A 20,286-nucleotide genomic window follows, 5' to 3' on the forward strand; every position below is an offset into this window, starting at 1 on the left:
CAAAATATGCGTAAGTACATCATCATTCCCTGTGATCCGCGGTGTTTACCAATGTAGACATACCCGCAGCTTTTGACCGCTGTATAGATAAACTGGTCCTTGCGAGGTGTTTTCAAGCATTTTAGCCTGTTTCTTCTCGGCGTAGTCTGCTTGAAGGCGATCCGCGTGCTTTTTGCGCTCCAAAAGGAAGTTTTTCTCAACCCGGTTCCGACGTGACAGCTCGAAATTGGCATTTGTCGAATCGGTGGTTGCTTTGAGCCGATTGTTACGGCGTCGCGTGGATTCGAAGGTGCGCCGCCCTTCCTTTGCTTTGTCGCGTGAAGATGTCGTGTTGTTGGTCTCAGATTTGGAAGAGTCCCCGCTTGTACCGTAGATATCTTCCAGTGTGACGCTCTCTCCGTATTTACTCTCGACTTCAAACAGCATCTGCGATGTGGGGAAGAGATCGAGATGCTTTACTTCAATTAGACGCTGGACTTTGCGCATTTCGGCGAGACGAGCGAGAGCCTGGTGACAGTTTGCAGAGACTTTGGATCGCATGTATATGTCAGGTGTTGTCATCAGCACGGAGAGCGGATAACGAAGCTTGATCCGCTTTAAATCGATTTCGAATTCGGTGTATAGTCGTCGTGTGAAGCGGAGCTCATCGTTGCAGAACATTCGGCATCCTTTCGGGTCGTTTGGTCCCTTACGTTGTAGCTGTTGATGCAAATACTTCATGCCTTTATCTACGAGACCTTCCAAGATGACCATGCGAAATTGGCTGTCGATGATTTGGGCACCGGTGACGACGTCCAAGGCTCCAGTTTCACAGTCCATCTTCTCAGATTCCGTCATTTGATACGAGCGAATGGGGACGCCAGGAAGTGCCTTCAAGTTTACGTTTGTCATGGCTTTTGTCACCTCTCCAAGTGTAGAGCTGTCTTTGTAAGGAATAATCACGACTATTCTAGAGAACTTCAAGGCTGCGATTTCACTTTCGGCCGATGCGGGAAGCGCATCCGCTGAGCCTGCACTAAGTATTTCGATTGGAGACTGTAGTTCAACGGTGATACTGAGTGAGGCACCGGTGGAGATGTAGGCGCCAGGCTCACGGATGACTTTCTCAAGTGGGGACAAGTCAACTGTTGCGGGGAGATCGCTTTCTTCGCTCAACGTGGCAGTGCCGAGTGGACTTGCACGTCGCTTCATGGAGATTACGTCTGAAGTGAGCTTTAACACCATATGGGATCGGTCGCTGTTCGCCTTCATCCCACCCATCCGCTGCTTTGCCAAATTGAGAAGCTCTGTAAGGCGAAATGTGGCTAGACCGTACGGAAAGAGTCGACCAGAGTTTGCAAGCATCATTCTCCAATCGCTACGCGCAATATCATCCACTTCTGTCAGCTCCATTGGTTGAGCTGTCGTGGTGGGAGAATTTCCAACTTGGTCTGTCTCAATGCTGCGAGGCGTGATACGAGACAACGTGGTAACGATCTTTTGCTGTTGCCCCCCTGGGTCCACACCCGTCATGTACAAGCTTTCCCACTTTACCTGGAACTGTGCGAGTGTTTCCTCCTGCTTCAAGTCCCTATCTCGGATCTCTATGGTAAGGGACGTATACCGAATGGCATCAACAAGCTCCAGAGGGTTGAAGCGACCACAGAGAAGAGTCAAGCTCGCGTTCCATCGTATCGTCTCACTCTTTTTTTTGGACATGGTAACAGTGGAGTTAGCGAAGCAATTAGTGGTGGAGATGGGTATTAATTACCTGACGCTGGCCCGGTGTCATCAAAAGACGAGGAACAGTGTGACGAAGTCTGGGGTTGAAGGAACGTGTTGCTATTGCATGAAGCTGATCTGGGAAGAAATGGATCAACGCGAAGGCTGGCTTGCAGTGGTGCTGAAGAGGTGAGTGTGGAGATTTCATTCCGGTCCCTTGACTCACAATTCCAGGCAAATGCCGCCCCGTTCCAATAGTGATCGTGAGTGGATTAAGCCTTTTCAACAGCTCTCCTGTGAGCAATGGTTGATCTACTTTGAGCTGGATGCAAAGATATTTGAGCCCAGACGCCGTTGGCATCAAGCAGAGACTTTGGGAAGACGGTTGTGTCTCGCTTCCAGACTGCAAGGGGTTGCCCCACACCTGCTTAACGTGAAGCTCACCTGAGAGTAGACTACTGATGTCCATCTCGTATATGCCTGCAAAGGCTTTTGGAGAGAATTCAACTGCTGGTGTGGGCACTGGCACAACTGCAGCGGGTGTTTTTGCAGTGGAAGGCTTAGCCTCCTTGCCTTGTGTACGCGGAGTGACTCCAGTGTTTGCGAGACCAGGATGATCAAATAGGAAAAATGACAAAACGGGGTCATCATTGATGGCCATTGCGAATAACTCGGAGACTGCAACGTCAGGGAAATTCTGTTCGAAGCGGAAACAATCTGCAGAGTATTCAGGCGACTCGTTGTCCTGGAGTTGTGTCCAGCCATGTCCACAACCAACGGCGCTGGTCTGCTTCCTGGAACCATCGAGGAAGCGGAAGCGGAAACCCGGTGCTTCAAAGGTCCCTTGCTCCACTGAGGCGTCAATCTGCAACGTGAAATTGCACTTACGCGGTTCAGATGGATCCACCTCGTCACTTTTAATGACACCGTCACCTCGCTTCATGGCTGCGGATGGGCCCAGGACCGATTTCGTGGAAGAACGAATGCTCGGGCGTTGAACACATTTAGAGCGTGTGAGCAGCCAGGAATAAAATCTGGTCAATTTGCGACGGTAGCCGCTAGTAAAGTTCAGGAAACAAAACCGACCGATACAGCACCACAACAGTCCTTTATCCTCCACCTTGACTGTGTCGAAAGAACTGTAACACGGCGGTAAAGGACAGAGCTGAAAGGATATCACATCTTAACCTTAAGACGCAACTTAGCACTAACACTATGTTGCCAGACTTAGGCACGCACGTTAAGTAGCTCGCGCAGGGAGTTGTCGCTGAGATGTTTGCGCACAGCAACGAGCGCCTCTAGCTGCACCGAGCGTAAGAACTCGTCCTTGAGTTGGTCTAGTTGCTCCAGCTTGGCCTGAGCATCTTCCACATTCATGTCCAGCCTCTCCTCCTCTGCAAGTCTCGGGTTGATGAGCTTAGCGAAGTGGAACATCTTGCAGTTACTCAATTTCTTGAGCACTCGCATATCGTCGCTGTGCAGCTTCTCGCCAATGAAACCTCGAATACTCTGGCCGTGACGCAGGAGAATTGTACCGTTCTCAATGAGACGAAGCAACCCCATCGTGTAGTTTTCTTCCTCGGATTTCCAACGTCCTCTGCGTAGCGGACACATGAGAGCGTAGATACTCGACGAGTCAAAACCAACGTTTAGAAACGTTGCAACCCAATCGATCTCATCGTGGCGATTGCGCACGAGGTTCTTGGACTGGAGAAACTCCTTGGATTTCAGCACCAACGTCGCCAACGAAGTTGACTCGCACTTTTCCACGATGGTTTGAACGCGGGGTGTGCTGGCCTCAGTAACATCATTCGTTCTAAATCTCCTCTCACTCTCGCTGTAGTCCATAGGGGACGACAGCTTGGCTTTCTGAAAATGATTCGAGTCGGTCCGGGCGTAGCACCGTCGAGAGACGAGGCCATCTCCTTCCTGTACAACAGATTCTAGGCTGGGAGGGTATCGTGATCGCATGAGTGGCTTGGATGTTTCCAGTATAGTAAGCCCGTACTCAGACTCGTAGAGAGGTTTACGAGAAGGAAATGTTGGTGTCGGGGAGGTCATCAAGCGACGTCGTTTCCGACTACTCGGGTCGATCTCCTCGTCATGTCGCTCATAGTGAACGGGATGCGTGTGTGAGGGAGACCATTGACGTTGGGGTCTGGTCGCTCTTGCCTGCTTCCTCGGGATACTTAAGAGCGTCTCATGGATCACCGGAATCTCGGCTGGAATGTGAAGTTTGTGCTGGTAATAGATAAGACGCTCTGTGGGATCGTCGCGCACTCGGCGCACTGCTGGCGTGGAGAGCGGCGCTGTCGAAACGATGGCAGGTGTACTGACAGCGACAAGTGCGACTCCGAACTCTGGGCAGATCTCTGCACGATGCATCTCCCTCGAGATGGCGGGGATGTTAGTCTTGTTGGGTATACTCCGTGCAGCAGACAGAGGCGTACGGTGATACCAGTCGAGACCGGAAGGAGAGACACATCGTGCTCGGTTGTCGGCTCCCAAGATGCTGCGAGGGGACCTGGCTGCAATCGATTCGTAGATCCTCGGGGGTCTCCCTCCTTCTGCTGTTTCTGTCCTCTTGTGATTTTTCATCGTCTCTTTCTCGACTGGAGGCGGCAAATTCCGAAGCTCTACGTTGCTACTGCTGCACTTTAGGAGCGACGCGATCTTGGGCAACACGGGGTAGTGGTCAAGATCGGTAGCTCTTCTAAATCTGGATACGGAATCTGCTCGCAGGTGATCGTTCGTCGCCGACCACTGCGGCGCAGGTCGTGTCGTAGCAAAGTCGATTAGGGCTGGCGGTGGGAAGCGCAGCGTGGGATGGAGCTGGTCGTGGCGCAGCGTGGGTGTCGCCATATGCACTGAGTGAGCCGAGGCAACTTGCAGAATGAAAAAGAAGTTCAGGACGAAGCTTGCGAGGGGATGGGTCGAATGAGAACGAATTCTATTTCCAGATCTTGCGGCCAGAACGTTTTTGGTGCTGAACACGAACATCACGGCCGTTTGTTTTGGTTAGGCGTTGCCCTTATGAGTGAGCGTTGAAGGAAACATTCAACAAAACGGGTCTGTCGGAAATGAATTCATCTCTGAGCCACCGCAAAATTGACAATAATCCCAGTAGTTTCGTTTCCTTTCTGCGAACGGGTCGTTCTTGCCGGAAAAACGGCTTTGGGTGCAGGTTGCGCAATTCTATTTGCAAAACGGCAATGAAAAAACGGCGGCTAAATAGTGGCGACAGTCTTGACAGGATTGCAATGCAATGTGCATCTCACCCAAAACATCTTTACCAGTAATTAGAATCTGAATCGATTTGCCACGCCCAATGCTCCATCACTTTATGGTGTACTTCAGGGAATGGAATGAAGTTGACATGACATACGTGAACTTGGGGGACAGGACTAGCAGTAGAGAGTGCGTTTTTTGCTGTGTTCTGCAGAAGTAGTAACAGAGGACCTTGCTTCTTAATTTACTACTACAGTAGTAATGTTAAACATGCCGGGGAAAAGAATTCATATTTCCAAATGGAGAGCCCGACTTGCTAAAATTTCACAAAATCGTCATCATCGTACTTGCATTTGCAAGGCTTGTATTTCCATTAAGATGCTACTACAGTAGCCACATCGACCACCTTACCAGTCCACAGATTGGAATCGCTCCAATGACGCCTGGGCTTCTCCGAGGTCTTTCTGCACCTTAATACGTTTGTAGAAGATCGGGCAATCGCGACTGGAGCACAAGACATCTTGGTGCAGGCTGCCCTGACAGTTCTGGCACTGGGTCCACAGCCGCGCAAACATGTGCTCCAGCTCGTTGACCGACAGGAGTTGGCGCGAGTAAACCTCCGCCTCGCGCTCAACGCAACTGCGGCAAAGAGCGCCCTTCCCATTCAGCGGGGCCTTGCAGCCCAGACACTTGAGTTTCTTGACTGCGAAATTCATCATGCCACCGCTGTTCTGCTTTAGCACAGGCTTGGAACGTTTGAGGGTGTGGGCACCGTTGAGGAGATCGGACTTGACCTTGCTCAAACCGATAATGGGCTCAAAGATACGCTCGAGCGGGTTCTGCAGCTGCTGCTTCATGTAGTAGTCGCAATCGATGGGGATATTGTTCTCCAGTGCATACACTGGGTCCTCAGCCTTCTCATACAGCGGAGTGGCTTTACCCTTGTCGATAATCACGTAAGCGATACGCTCACCCAGTGCTGGAGCCGACCCTGGGTCACGCTTGCGCATACGTTCCGCTAACTCCGTGTGAGCTTGCTTCACCTTATAGTCATCCTGATCCACCGTCTTTTTTAAGCCTTTTGTGATCACCAACAGCGAGATATCAATGCGGTTCTGCAGGAGATCCGAGATAATATTCTTCGTGTATGAGATGGCACTTGGTACGTCACGATTGATGAGGATCTTGCGCAGCACAGTGTCCACCATACGTCGCACCAGCAAGCAGTTATCACGACGCACAGTCTCCAGACCCTTTGAGTCCAGCTTGTCGTACGTCTCAGGCTTCGTCCAGAGCAAACCAGCGTATCGCTTCTTGTTCATCAGCAGGTATGGGAAGTATACCTTTTCGAATTCAAGCTTGATTGGGTTGGGGAAAATGTCAGACACACGCTTGGCAGCCTCTTCAGCAAGCGGCATGGCTTCCTCCACTGTGTCGACGCCGAACTTGATCATGACGGAGTCCGTATCCCCGTACACCACTTGAGCGTCCGCCTTGTAGCCATTTGCAATTGTATACTCACGCTCAACTTCTTCTCGCGTTCGGAACAGCAGCTGACGACCATAAGCGGTCGTACTGGACGCGATGGGGATACACGGCATCTGGCCAACTATTGCGCCTGTAAAACCGTAGACAGAGTTGGCACTGACCTTCAGTGCAAGTTGTCGACCATTCTGCACGGCTATTTCCATCGGGTCCGTGGCGGCATTCATGTCTCGCTTTGCCTGCTTACGAGCTGCCAGCACTTCCTCCAAAATCAGCGGTAGGATTCCCTTCTTCTTCTTGCTAGTCACGAAGATGTCACCTGATGGGGATTTCTCATAGTCGCCCGGAGCCAGTTTGTCCACATCTCCAGGCGCTACGAGTGTTGAGTAACACAAGTTGAAAGCCTGCATGATCGACGGATACAGCGAGGCAAAATCTAGCGTCGCGATAGGCACCGAGTAGAAGGCCTTCTTAGGCTCAATAACTGTAGCACCTTCGTATCCAACATCTTCATTGTTCTGCGACCGAGGAAGCGTCGGCACAACAAGGGACGCGTCCTTGCACTTGCGTAGAAGCATTGAAAACACCTTGATCTGCTGACCTCGCTCAATTAGAAAGTCAATCGGAACGCCAGATACTCGAGCCATTTCGATGAAGTTGACGAGGTACGAAAGCTTGTCCAGCAGTCGCAACGGCAGGTACGCATCCTTCAGACAATACACTGCGAGACGGTGACGATCGTCATCTGTTCCTCGCTGCAAGTCGCTGATGATTCCGTGAGGCACGTCTTCTTTTTGTTGGCCAAGGAACGCGGCACTCACGGCATTCAGCGAGTACGAGCTCAAGTTCTGACTGCGACGCATGATCGGCAGCAGATCGAACATGCAGCGTCCGTGGATCGTCGTCTTGACGTTCTCACTCTTGCCATATTGCGCTGAGCTGAAGGTTTTCTTCTCCATATACGCCGCTCTGTCATGCAGGTGAAAATCGTCAGTTTTACCTTAAAAAGCCTTTTATAACAGGTTCAGTAGTACGCACGAGTTCGCCAAACGGCCCAGGAGATTGTAGTTCTGCAGCTTGAGCGCTTTGCCTCGGTTGAGCACGTAAGGGATGTCGAAATTAGCGATATTGTAGCCGGTGATGATATCAGGGTCCACTTCCTGCACGAAGCGAGCCCAACTCTCCAGCATATCTCCTTCCTTCTCAAACTCCATCACGTGAGCACCCACGATAGGCTTACAGGTGTCCAGCACGAACACATTGCGGATAATTGGCGTATGAGAGCCCTGCTCCTGCACAACATTGGCGATCTGGATTACTGGGTCCTGCTCCGCCTCTGGGAAGTGGCCCTTCCGGCCCATACACTCGATATCAAAGCTCAAGATCCTGAATGGCGCCACTTTTCCCCATTTCCCCTCGGGTGCGTGGCTCACAAGGTTGTCGTACGTGATGTCGATTTCCAACTGACACAGCGACTTCTTCTGTGCTGCAGAGCGCACGGAATATGTTCCTGTAGGGGCTTCCACCCAGTTGCATCCTCTGATCTCTTCGTCGATCATAAAGCGGAGAATAAATGGCACATTGCTCTCGTATGTCTGGTAGTTGCGGAAGTCACAGCCGGGAAGAGTAAGTCCTCCTTCCAGTGCGCTCCTCAGTTTGGGGACGTAGCTGGGCATACTCAAAAAGATCTTGAAGAGCGTCGTCCTGCGGTCAAATTGGTAGCCATAGATGGACATCTTGTCTCTTACGACCTGGACGCCCACGACGCGAGCATTGCTGCTGCTGTCTCGGTCCCGCTGGCTCACCGCTGCGTCTAGCGCCGCCCGCACTTCACCACACTTGCTCTCGTCGAAGTTATCAGGACAGACAGCGTAGAAATACGGAAGAACACCATGTACGTGCATGAGGACGCTGTGGCCCTCCATAGTGACACCATAAAGGCGGATAATAGCTGCGTTCTGGCTGCTGTCGTCTGAGGCTTTGAGTCCAGGCACAGGCGCCCCTTTCTTAGGGTTCATCTTTAGGGGAGGGCCGTCGTACATGTCGATGTCAATCCACTGGAAAGACACAGAATCTGCACTCGGGTCTATCGGCGCCAAGGACTTGCGGGGCCACGAGCTCGCCTTCGTGGAGATAGGAGCCATGTTCTCCAGATCATCTGCGAACGTCGTGGGATCAGCCTTGGCGCCATGAACACTCAGTCGCGGCTTCTTGGGCTCCACAGAGCTATTGGTGGTCGCAGAGGGTGGAGACTCGCGCTTTAGGCCAGCCATGATCCGGTGGCGGCTGAATCGAGTGTGCACTTCCCGCCAAAATTAAAACAGTACTTATATGTTAAGAAAAATAGTTGGCGTGTGGAACACAAAATAACTTACGGTCCGTAATATATCGCAACCAGGTTTTATGAATGATTGTTACAACGTTCAGCCCATGCCGCACGACGAGCGCCGTGAGAAGGTGGCGCGTCGCGCTTCAAACTTGTCTGAGTACGATCTCTCGGCGCTTCTGGACTCCGACCACGTGCGCTACGTGCAGTCCCGCCGCGAACTTTTCTGCAGCGCCTTCTACCCGCTGTCGGACGGCGAGATCCGCGCGCTGGAAGCGAACGGCAACTCCGGTTCGTAGCTCTTGTTCATTTAGTATGGTTGGTCGATTCTGATTTCCTGCTTTGCCTCGTCTTACAGCTAAGAACTGGCAGAATGTGTGCAAAACTGACCCAAACGCTCCGCTGGAGACGTCGTGCATTCGCCAGTGCTCGTTCCATGGGAAAGTGGCGCTCGGTCGCTTCTCGGCCTCGTTTAGCCACGACGTAGACGGTATCCCGTTCCCGTGCGGCGTCTATAACTCAGCACTCAGCAACGTGGTGGTATTGGATGACGCGCTAGTGAGGGACACTCTGGTTCTTCGAAACGTACTCGTCGACTCTCGGGCATTGATCATAAAATGTGGCAGCGTCGCGGGTCCCGAGGACGGCACAGTTTCTGCCAATGGCAACTTACTCCACGTCGGAGTTGAAATTGGCGGTCGCGACCTCCGTGTAGTTGCAGATCTCCCCTTTTCTCTGGGAGCAGCAGTTGCCACAACAAGAGGAGATCGCGACTTCTTGAAGACATACGACGCCTTCGTGGACAACTATGTGGCAGCAGTGAAAGCTCCAATGGCCATTGTGGCCAAGTACTCGCGGGTACGTGGGTGTCCCCGTGTTCAAGGGACTTTTGTGGGTGGATATGCCGTCCTGGAGGACAGCGATGTCACCAATTCGACCATCTTATCGACGAAAGAGGAGCCATCTGTCGTCAGAATCAAGAGCATCGTCCATGACTCGATCGTACACTGGAACTCGACTGTCGAGTCGCTCAGTGTGGTTGAAGGTTCCTTCTTGTGTGATACGTCGCACGTGGAGCGTCATGGAATTGTCGTGAGCTCCGTGATTGGACCCAACACTTGTGTCGCTGAAGGAGAAGTGACGTCCAGTTTTGTGGGTCCATTTGTGGGGTTCCATCACCAGGCACTTTTGATTGCCTCGATCTGGCCACAGGGCAAAGGAAACATCGGCTATGGAGCGAATGTCGGCAGCAATCACACTCTGAAGGCCCCCGACCAGGAACTCTTTCACGGTGAAGGTGTATTCTTTGGACTGGGGTGCAACGTCAAGTTCCCCAGTAACTTCGTCAAGGCGCCGTATTCCGTGGTCGCAACTGCGGTCAATACGCTGCCGCAGTTGGTGACGATGCCTTTCGCTCTGATCAACACGCCAGGTCACACCATCTTGTCGCTTTCTCCAGCGATCAATGAGATTACTCCGGGGTGTGTTGACTCGCTAATGTTGTGGGTCAATAACCTCGACTAACGATGCTGTTATACGCCAGGTGGGTGCTCTCTAGCAGTGTGTTCACTGTTCTTCGGAACGAGCACAAGTTTCGCTCGCGCAATAAATCCAAGCGCACGTACATCGAGGCAGCCATTTTCCGCCCAGAGATCATCCAGTACATGAAAGGTGGGCTGCGATGCCTTTCATACTTTACCGACCTAATTCGATTATTTCTATTTAGATGCGCGTGCAGAGCTTAAAGCTGCAGAAGGCAAGGCGAAGATGAACCTCCCGAGCGGTGAAGCTGTGTACACTGACAAACAAGTGCGAGGTTTGGGAAAGAATTACATGCGTGAATCATCCCGTCGATCGGGGATCTCGGCGTACACCTTCTTCATCAAGCTTTACGCTCTCGATGAGCTGCTGAAACTTGTCGAGAGTGGCTACGTTGCTGTTGACGGTACTATTGGGTCCGTGGACAGGTAAGATCATCATGCTCCAGAAAAGGTGTCGATCTGTTGGATCATTAATCAGCTTTTCGCCATTTGCGCTGCAGTTCTCGCTATGAGCTGGCAACGTTGGCGGAGGAGTTTGACGCAAAGAAGGGTATTCGTGAATGTCTCAGTGATCTCGTCTTGATGAGGGCTGACGTCGCAAAGAAGGCAGCGGACGGCAAGGCACGCGACGATGTGCGTGGCCAACGGATCATCCCCGATTACTCGGATGTGCACAAGCCGGCGGACAATGAAGCTGTGGTTCTTCGAGCTCAAAGGTTGGACTGGTGTTTTGTAGTCGTCAACGCTCGTAGCCTGACATATGCGTTGTATTCTGTTGTCAACAGGTCTGCAAGCAAAATTAAACAGCGTGTGGCTGCCTTCGTAGCGCGTGTGTGATTTAGCTGAGCGATAATTAATATATACGCTGGCTCTACTGATGAGACGAACAGCCATCGTCTATTCGAGACACACCTCAGGTTGGTTGCGGATCGGAAAGGCTGAAGCAGCGCAGGAAGAACAAAGGTGTTGTCCTGTGTATAGAGTTGCTTCGCCAGGCAGACAAGAGACGCAGTGGCCACGCTGATGGTTGGATGTCCATCCAAGTGGGCAGAGTTCGCAAGTGGACGACCTACGAGCCACAGGTTAGTATTTCTAATCTCACTCACCTGTTTTCAAAATATATGCGTTGATCACAGCAGAACGTACCCTTCCGAGCGAGAAATTGTGCCTGGAGGACAACTCTGACACTCACTAGCTTGTCTTAGCGAGAACGTGCCCACTGGACACACATATTTCTTCCCGTTTCGACACGCGTAGCCGCTCGGGCAGATTTTACAGGTAAATGAAGGCGTTGAGTACGTTCCTGGGTCACAAAGTCGTGCCAGTCCGTCGGTGCAAATCCAGCCATCCCGACAGGCCTCGCAAGAAGCTGCTTTTCCGAAGGAAAACGTGCCATCCGGACACTGTCGTTTGATCCCAGCAGTGCAGTATGAACCCGCAGCGCAACGTATGCAAGCTCTACCCTCGTCGTTCGAGTCAGAGAGAGAGTCCTGATAGAAGCCACGAGGACACTTGCAGGCGAAGTCGGGGTCAGGGAGCAGTCCAAGTGCCGCCCATTCGACAACTTCTCCAGGAGCCGACGTGTTGCATTTTAGAGCAACAATCAGACTGCTCAGCTCCCAGGGAATAATGATCTGCGAGAAGCCATAGTTCCACTCACCTGGGACGACTCGGGAGGCGAACGGAACTTTGTTGTAGACCTCTAGACTCGTGTTGGTACCAGTCATAGTGAGCAGGATTTCACAGGCCGTCTTGCTATCAAAAGACTTCCAGTATCCACGAGAGATCAACGACAACCCAGCAGCAAATAACGAGCCCGGGTACGTTCTCACTAAGCTAAACTGCGTCGATACTGAGTCGCAGACTGACAGAACAGTGCTGGTTGATTTACGCAGTAGCGAAGTGTCTTCGCGTATCGCCAGTTGCGCAGAAGTCTTCCAGAGACGTTTGATGTCGAATAAGCTTGCGAGATGCCACGCATCAGCCCATCCACTCAGCGGGAGCGAGTCAACTGGAGCTGTCTGTGTTGGTGGGAAGCAAGCGTGTCCAGGTTCGTTTACTGAAACGATTAGCAACGGCCCACCCGGTACACCAATCGTGACAGCCTGGAGTTGTGCCGTTGGTGGAAAAGGCTCCATAGTAACGCGAATGACGGGGAGGGAGTTCGAGCCACTGGAGAATCCTATCACTTGGGCAGAAGATGCCAGTTTAGCTGAGTCGTTGAGGAGGTTCACGCTCGAGGGTAGAGCACTATCCTTCTGTTCAAATGCTTGGCGAAGTGTCACAGGAATGGCTGGTGATGTACCGAACGCCACACTCTTGATCACGTCGCTGCCATTGGAGAAAGTAACTTGTGTCTGAGATAGTATAAATGCAAAGACACTCTGGGAACGCAACTGGTCCAGCAATGTAGACGGAAGAGTGACGTATCCGTCGCCAACAAGAGCGTCGCCTGCAATGATAAGCAGATGTCGACGGTCAGTTGAAGGCCACGATTGATAACTTGCCGCTAAGCCTGCTGCTACATAGTCCCAATCTACTGGCGCATTTCCGACGCTTGATGCAGCGAGTGCTTGTACAGCGTCGAAGAAGTCCACAAGATCAGAGTAAAACGCTGCAGTTGGCTTGGCAGTGCCATCTACGAGACCCAGTCGAACGCCATCGGGTATAGTTCGGTAGACAATCTGCAGCTGAGCGACGATGGCGGGGAGCAAGTTGATGAAAGAAGGCACATAAGAAGCGGAAAAATCGATTGCTATCAGCAGATTCATTGGGAGGTCTCGTAGTGACACTCCCGTAGTCTGAGGAGATAGCGTTACCTGTGTCGATACCAGACGATCCGACACCACTGCAGCTATCGCTGTGCCATTGATCTGTCGTGAATACGTTGAGGTTACAGCTCTCCCGGTCACTCCACCCGACACACCGTTTATGTCGTCAAGGTATACAGTCAAGACACGGTCCAAATCGGACGATACGGCGCTAATAGCTCCTCCAGTGACGTCTTTCAACGACAAAGTAAAAAATCGACAGCCACTTCTTGGTGAGAGTTGCGTTGTGGATATCTGGATGATCTTTTGAGATTCGCCCGAAGAAAAATCGAGTATTAAAGGCAGCGACGACGGCCTAGCAGAGAAATCGCTCGAGCTCCAGGTGATCATGGCCTGCAGTCGAGAATTGAGGGTCCCAGATCGAGCCACTTTCACTTGGATGTCGCTTGGTGCTGATGCTGACAACGCGTTAATCAGCTGAAATGGCGCATCAGGGAAGAACAGAACTGCTGCAGCTCCTGTCATGGCAGTATTGTCGACAGGCAAACTACAGTCCCCACCCACCCAGCCAGAGGTACAGGCGCACCCTCCATAGACGCAATCTCCCTTCCCAGAGCACAAGAGACCATTGCGACCAGTGACACAACCGGGTAACGATGTCTGAGATATGCCGCAGGAGATGCAGCTCCTCCATCCCTCCATGGAATAACTTCTGTCCCCACAGACAGAGCAGCCAGTGGCTCCAAGTCCGCTATAACTCATCGACGGACAGGAAGTACAGCCTAACGAAGTGTCTAAAGAACTAGACATTACTCCGCCGGGGTAGTAACTGCCAGGAGTACAAGGTGAGCAGAAGCCCCTCGGCTCGGGATACGTCCCAGTACCGCAAGTCTGACAGGCTACTCCATTGAAAAATGATCCAGCGGCGCAAAGTTGACAGTCGCTCGAGTTCGTAACTCCCGTGCCGCTTGTGAACATTCCAGTTGGGCAAATTTGACACTGCGTAGAGCCAGAATCTGACGTGTATGACCCTTTTGGACATGCAAGACATGCTCCATTGGTAGCGGTTGAGGTGTAGTACCCTTTACTACACAGCTGACACATACTTCCCGTCCAGGACGAGCCAGGAGAACAAATTTTACATAAGATTTGTCCACTGGAAGTTGTGAACGCGTACGAGGGACACACGTGACAATCTGAAGCTGAAGCCCCAACCGCCGAGCTGTACGTATTGACCGAACAGGCCGAACAGGCGACGTCACCAGTCTTGCTGAAATATCCTCTTGGGCAGGAGAAACACGCAGTCGATCCTGTACTTGGGGCGTACGTGCCAGCAGCACAATCAGTGCAACCTCCAGCTCCAACGCCACTCCATTTGCCTCGAGCGCACACTGAACACGTCGACGCGTTGGCACTCGAAAATGTCCCAGCCGCACAACTGGAGCAAGACATCGACCCGGGGGATACTGCGAAGGTGCCAGCTATACAAGAATTACACGCAGCGCTTGACACGGCACCGATAGCTTGAGAAAAGGTCCCTGAAGGACACGAAGTGCATGGAGAATCGCTGTCTTTACCGATTTCAGTACTGAAGGTTCCAGGTGGGCATGTCGTGCACTCTGACGACCCCGCAGACGAAAAGGTTCCTGGTGGACACAGAAGACACTTACGGGAACCGCTTTCCAGATAGGAACCAGCAGGACACGCGATACAGACATACTTGGACGTGGCAATACAGAAGGTGATCTTGAGACCCGCCGCACAAAACGGAGCACCGTAATAAGCAGCTTGCATCCTCTTCTTGACGACAGCATAGCGATCTCTACCCCCGAAGAGAAACAACCGCGCAGCTGTCGAGAAGAAGGAGAGTGTATGGCCTCGGCGTGGAGGAGTGTAGTCTTCAGAGAAGGAAAGTCGAATCCACTGCGTGGCATTGACGTTGAGCTCCCATGTATCGCTAAGGAAATCGCTTGGAAACGTGTAGGAACCTCCAGCGAGAGCGAGTTTGCCTTCGTCTACGAAAGAGATACTGGCCCCGTATCGAGCACCAGGTGTAGTTCCGATCTCTGTCAGTAGCTCCCATGTATAGTTCATTCTCTCCACTGGTACCGACACGTGGGGTACCGAAGGACACAACCTCCACAGTTCGTTGAAAATGACTCCTTCGATCGCACTTTTCCCCCCGTGGAGGATGACACACTTGAGTTTCAAGGACGTGAAGATTTTCGACGATGTCATGGCTGCATGATACGCTCGAGCAGTTGGAACTGCGCCATTATCTGTCAAAGGCCCAGCTTTTAGCATCCTCCAGACGAGTTTCGGTCCTCGGTTTGTGCACGCTGCTGAAGAGGAAGAACCTTTTAAAATGAAGGCCAAATGCAGTCCACTTAGCTCTACGTAGGCTTCTGATAGCCCTCCAAAGACTAGAGCACCAATCATTGTACTGTTTTCGAACACTTTGGTGAAGGAATGACCGATACGAGGCGAAGGAGTCGCTGCGACGGTAGTGGCGTCTGTGGCAGTGACCAATTCGTCCCAAACCACGTTAGTGGAGCTGGAATCGAGACACCCTCGCCACGTATCATTGGCAAAATCTCGACTTCGCCCACCGAAGACAAACACAGCTCCGTCCTGGTCAATGAACGAAGCGTGTTCAGCTCGACTCGCTGGGGACGTGAACACAGTCTCAATCGAAGACGGTTGATACGCTGCAGACACGGCTGAGAGGATTTGGTCCTGCGGCTTGAGGAACATATTTGACGCTGTGTTGTAGACTAATACTGGGCTGTCGACCACAGGTTGAGCGGATTCGTATTCAATACCACCGAGAATCAAGAGGCGGTCAGATACAGAAGAAGTAGCGCCTAGTAGAGCTTCGCTGGAGTGAGAAATTCTCGTGTAGGCGACGTCGCCATCAAATAACTTCCAATTTAACGTCACCGATGCATTCTGAGCCTCGTCCGCGATAGAGCAATTAACCTCCGACACCACAAAAGACTGCGCGGGTGTGAAACTAGAGAGAAGAAGCCGCACGATCCAGGTAAATAATAGGAACCCCATCAAGATCGAGCGACCGTTAGATTAGATCCGACCCGTGGCGTCAGTATCAACAGTTTTGTGTTCATGGTCGACGATCGAGTCGAAGAAGAGAAAGAGGAGGAAGAGATGGATCTGCATGATCCAGAAGCTGTTCACGCTTGGGTTCATCAGTTAAGGCAGACGATCGTAGAATTAGATGACGCCGCCCAAGCATTTAAGTTGCTGGCAGAGAAACAGGCAGCCGAAATAAATGCCAAGGAGATTTTACTAGCTCGGAAGACGGAATATGTCGATGAACTACTGGAGCAGATCAAGACGTTGACGGCGAAACTTGACGCTAAGACGAACGAGACTCAAACAATGGAAACAGGAATGCACAAGGCGAATTCACAGCTGGAAGAGCTTCGTGAACAGGTGAAAAAAAGGGAAGAGGATTTCGCTATGGTGTGTGCAGCATTGGATGCGAGAGAGCAGACGTTAGTTAAGAAGAATGGAGACCTTGCAGCAGCAGCTGACACGGAGAAGCAACTGAAGAAAGAAGTGGATCGACATCAAGCAATCATCCGTCGGCTGGAGAAGAATGTCGAGGAGTTGCAACCGGAGAAGGCTGATGCGTGTCTTTCGCCTCGAAGTTTTCATGAAAGTCAATTAATTCGACTACGTGACGATGCGATTGAGGCCAAGACGCGAGAAGTTTGGCTGTTGTCGGGCCAGAATGACCAATTACGAGTGCAGCTTGACGCACTGGAAGCGGCACTGGAACAACTACAGCGAAACGTCATCTCAAAGGAGAACGATCTGGTGCGACGGCAGCGGAAAATTGATCGGTTGGAGGCAGCAATTGAAGCTCTACAGGTGAGTCGCAGTCAGGCTGAAGGGCGTGAAAAGGCAATGGAGATCGCCACAACCCAGAATGAAAAGCTGCTGCAGGCCCTTGAAGCTCAAGAGCGGAATTCGGAAGGACTCAAAGCCAGACTCGACGATAGAGTACGAGAGTGTGAACAGCTTCGTAGTTCACATCATGAGCATATTGCGCGTTCGGCTGAGTACGAAGTGGAAGTACTACATCGAACCAGACAAGCGGAGAAAAAGGCGTCGGCGGTGGATGCCTTGCAAGAAAAAACTCGTCGCGAACGGAAGCTTTTGCAGGAGGAACTATCATCTTCGCATCTGAATTATCAAATGGAGATCGAGAAGTTGCAGGGCGAGCTCGTGATGCGGCGAAACAAGCAGTACGAACTCACGCTAAAGCTTCAGGAAGTCGAGGCTCGATTGCATGAGGCGGTTGACCGTCGCGAAATCGCCGAGGAGCAACTGATGGCAGCGCAATGTCGGATGCAGGAGCTAGAACGAGTCTTACAAGATTCTCTGGGGTGTAAGAAGCAGCTCGAGACGAACTTGTCTTCACAAAAAACAAGCTTTTCTGGCGATTTCGAGAGGCAAAGCAGACTCCTAGCCGGAGCGAGAAATGAGATCGTAGCGCTTCAAAAGCAGCTCGAGGGGATGGAGGAAGGAATGGCCAAGAGACTAGCAGTAGAGAAGCAGCATGAACTGAAATATCGAGAGACCAAGCAATTGCTTAGTGCGCAAGAAGCTCTCACGCTGGAACAGAAGGAGCGCATTCATCGATTAGTTAACGAAGTCAATCGCGAGTCGCAAACTCGAGCGGAACTGGAACTGGAAAGGACATTGCTCAAGAATCAACTTGAATCCGTACGGCGACAGTGTGAGGGTAACGTTCGTGAATGCCTCGAGCAAAAGAAACAAATTCAAGACAAAACACAGAAACTTGTGGAGAAACTCACAGAGCTGACGACGGAATTTCACGCAGTGCGAACTGCTAAGTCGAAGCTCGTGTACAAATATGCAGACACATTCTGTAGAGCAACATCGACTTCTCTTTCGAACGGTGTAGTGTGGCCTTCTTCCGACTGCTTAGAGCTGCGCGAGTGCTGGCTTGTAGATGACGATTTGCGACCAATTTTAAGACTGTTGGATAGTGAAGGTATGGGAAGACTGAAACGCGTCGACATGCGTTACAACCGCCTTACAAGTGAGGGAATGGGTCGATTACTTGTATTTTTAAAGAAGTTGGTGGCTGGAATCGTCAGCGCTGAGTCCAACGCGAGCAACATTCACGAGATTGATCTTCGCCACAACTATATTTCGCTCGATGGAATTCGTGTTGTGGCTAAAGGAATAGAGACGCTGATCCCCAGTAAGAACATCAGCACTGGTTTGAATAGCCTTAGAAGTGTTACTGTCACCGATGAGGGAAGAGTTGAAGTTTTTGCAGGTGCTGCGGCTCGCTCTGTTAGTACCAATTACGCTGTGCAAGACACCGTGTCTCCGGTCCCTATCGTGGTGGTCGATATTTCAAAAAATGTAGACGCAGAGTGGCTGGTTGCTGAATCCCGGCGATTTCAGGCACAGTATCGGCGTTGCGGTAAAGACTTGGAAGGGTTTAACAATCGAAGTAACGGTAGTGCTGTTCAGCTCCTTAAAGATGCGCTACTCTCGGGTCGTGATAAGAGTCTCGAAGAGATTTACGGCTTGGACTTGGTTACAGCGTTCATGGGTGACGACAAACGTGAAGGTGGAAATAGTTTAAAAAGTAGCGCCATTAAACTCAAACGCACGAGTTTCGATAACCCTGCACGCTCGCCGCGAAGCATCTTGTCGCCAATTTCAATCCCTCAAGGGAACGGAGTATCTTTTCGAAAACGACTCGGAAGCGCGGACGTTTGCAACTCAATGGATCAATTACCCGCTGCTGAAACTCACACGCGAGATAGCAGTACGCCAATGCGTTTGTCGTCATCTCTATCTCTTCCAAGGTTATCCGGTTGGAGAAAGGATAAATAGAATATTTTTAAGATAACGATGCAAGCCTCGAGTTAGTATTGGCAAACGTAAAGCTGACATCGGTGCACGCTTGTCGTGACAATCCCAAGGATATCATTCGAACGAGTCACCCACTGGGTGACCCAGGTCTTTACCGTAGAAACCGAATCAGTGAATAGGGCCAAACACTGACCCCAAGGCTCAGTACTATTAATAAAACTGACTCCATACCATGATCCAGCGACCTTCATCCCTCATTGCGATGATGCTCATCATCAAGGGAAAAACTGTGGAGCTCGAGCTCGAGGTACCCAAATTTTAGAAATAGGGCTTTATGATGTACCCAAAAAATGATGGGGGTGGATTTTTAATGATATTTTTGGCTGTTTTCTATGTCGTGTCATTTCGAATTCTTTCTATGACAATTTGGCTTTTTTGTAGAATAGAGGAGTCAGTGTCTCCTCGAAGAGTGAGAGGCACATCTGGGGTGACGGAAGCCGTTCAAGTAGTACGGTGGGAACCCCGTGGACGCGTGCACCGCGTTGTTGAGCGCAAACCCAACAACTGGAAGCTGCGTCGACCACGTACGTGGTGCTGCCGCGCACACACTGCGCAGAGTGTCCTCGAGCACTCGATTGACGCGCTCTTCCTGGCCGTCTGTCTGCGGACGGTCCGCAGTGGACATCTGCAGACGAGCTCCCAGTAAAGGAAACAGCGTTTTCCAAAACGCAGCAGTGAACCGCGGGTCTCGGTCCGAGACAATCGTCTCCCGGAGACCGTGATAGCGGAACACGCCATCGACGAACAAACCGCAAGGTTTGTTCGCCCGTAACAGTGACGGGAATCGGAGCAAGATGTACCATCTTGCTCAGCCGACACACGAACACCTAAATTCCGGTGTTGCCGTGTCCGTCGGCGGGAAGCCCAAAGATGAAGTCAAGACTCATCGACTTCCAACAGTCAGCCGGTACGGGCAGGCTCTGTAGTTGAGCCGAAGTATGCCCTGCGGGTTTGACCCGCTGACATGTTTCGCATGCCTTAACGTACCGGGCGACCCACTTGTACATGTGGGTCCACCAGAAGGACTGCGAAACCGACAGAAAGGTCTTCTCGCGGCCCAAGTGGCCGCTGGAGGGCGCGTCGTGCGCCGCCGCGAGGATATCGAACTTCATATCCTCGTCGTTGGGTACGACCACCCGTGGAGGATCATTGGGCTCCACCCGGTAATCGAGGAGGCCATCCTTCAACTCATATCGGTGGAGCCGTGAGCGCTGTCACGACGAGAGCCAGTCGGACTTCGCGCTCGTTCCTATGTTTGGACAACGTGCTCTTCTTCTTATCGTATCTAAAT

The 20,286-nt window shown here is 51.6% G+C and overlaps 5 protein-coding genes across 5 annotated transcripts in view; 2 read left to right on the top strand and 3 right to left on the bottom strand.

Moving 5' to 3' along the window:
• Positions 1-2,362, bottom strand: part of PITG_20526 (uncharacterized protein) — a gene marked incomplete at both ends in the record, with an annotated part of 3,370 nt that extends 1,008 nt beyond the window's left edge. The window contains 6 exons of the mRNA XM_002895545.1: positions 60-308; positions 369-957; positions 1,048-1,400; positions 1,506-1,683; positions 1,751-2,072; positions 2,124-2,362. Of these exons, the coding sequence (XP_002895591.1) occupies positions 60-308; positions 369-957; positions 1,048-1,400; positions 1,506-1,683; positions 1,751-2,072; positions 2,124-2,362 (1,930 nt within the window). The remainder of the gene's footprint in view (positions 1-59; positions 309-368; positions 958-1,047; positions 1,401-1,505; positions 1,684-1,750; positions 2,073-2,123) is intronic.
• Positions 2,363-2,928: 566 nt separating this feature from the next.
• On the bottom strand, positions 2,929-8,558 carry PITG_20527 (DNA polymerase delta catalytic subunit; the record flags this gene model as incomplete). The annotated part of the gene is made up of 4 exons (XM_002895546.1): positions 2,929-4,073; positions 4,152-4,687; positions 5,341-7,383; positions 7,453-8,558. The coding sequence occupies 4 exons, from the start codon at positions 8,556-8,558 to the stop codon at positions 2,929-2,931; spliced, it is 4,830 nt and encodes a 1,609-aa protein (XP_002895592.1).
• A 286-nt stretch (positions 8,559-8,844) lies between these two features.
• Positions 8,845-11,184, top strand: PITG_20528 (uncharacterized protein; the record flags this gene model as incomplete). Its single annotated transcript, XM_002895547.1, has 6 exons — positions 8,845-9,031; positions 9,099-10,221; positions 10,284-10,411; positions 10,467-10,707; positions 10,782-10,997; positions 11,067-11,184. 6 exons carry the CDS (start codon positions 8,845-8,847, stop codon positions 11,116-11,118), a joined length of 1,947 nt encoding a protein of 648 aa, XP_002895593.1.
• On the bottom strand, positions 11,179-16,112 carry PITG_20529 (uncharacterized protein; the record flags this gene model as incomplete). The annotated part of the gene is made up of 2 exons (XM_002895548.1): positions 11,179-11,350; positions 11,428-16,112. The coding sequence occupies 2 exons, from the start codon at positions 16,110-16,112 to the stop codon at positions 11,179-11,181; spliced, it is 4,857 nt and encodes a 1,618-aa protein (XP_002895594.1).
• Positions 16,113-16,175: 63 nt separating this feature from the next.
• Positions 16,176-18,364, top strand: PITG_20530 (rho-associated protein kinase, putative; the record flags this gene model as incomplete). The annotated part of the gene is made up of 3 exons (XM_002895549.1): positions 16,176-18,185; positions 18,234-18,278; positions 18,347-18,364. 3 exons carry the CDS (start codon positions 16,176-16,178, stop codon positions 18,362-18,364), a joined length of 2,073 nt encoding a protein of 690 aa, XP_002895595.1.
• Between the last annotated feature and the right edge of the window lie 1,922 nt (positions 18,365-20,286).

The sequence above is a fragment of the Phytophthora infestans genome, genomic scaffold (assembly GCF_000142945.1).
Source record: "Phytophthora infestans T30-4 supercont1.160 genomic scaffold, whole genome shotgun sequence".
Taxonomy (NCBI): Eukaryota; Oomycota; class Peronosporomycetes; order Peronosporales; family Peronosporaceae; genus Phytophthora; species Phytophthora infestans.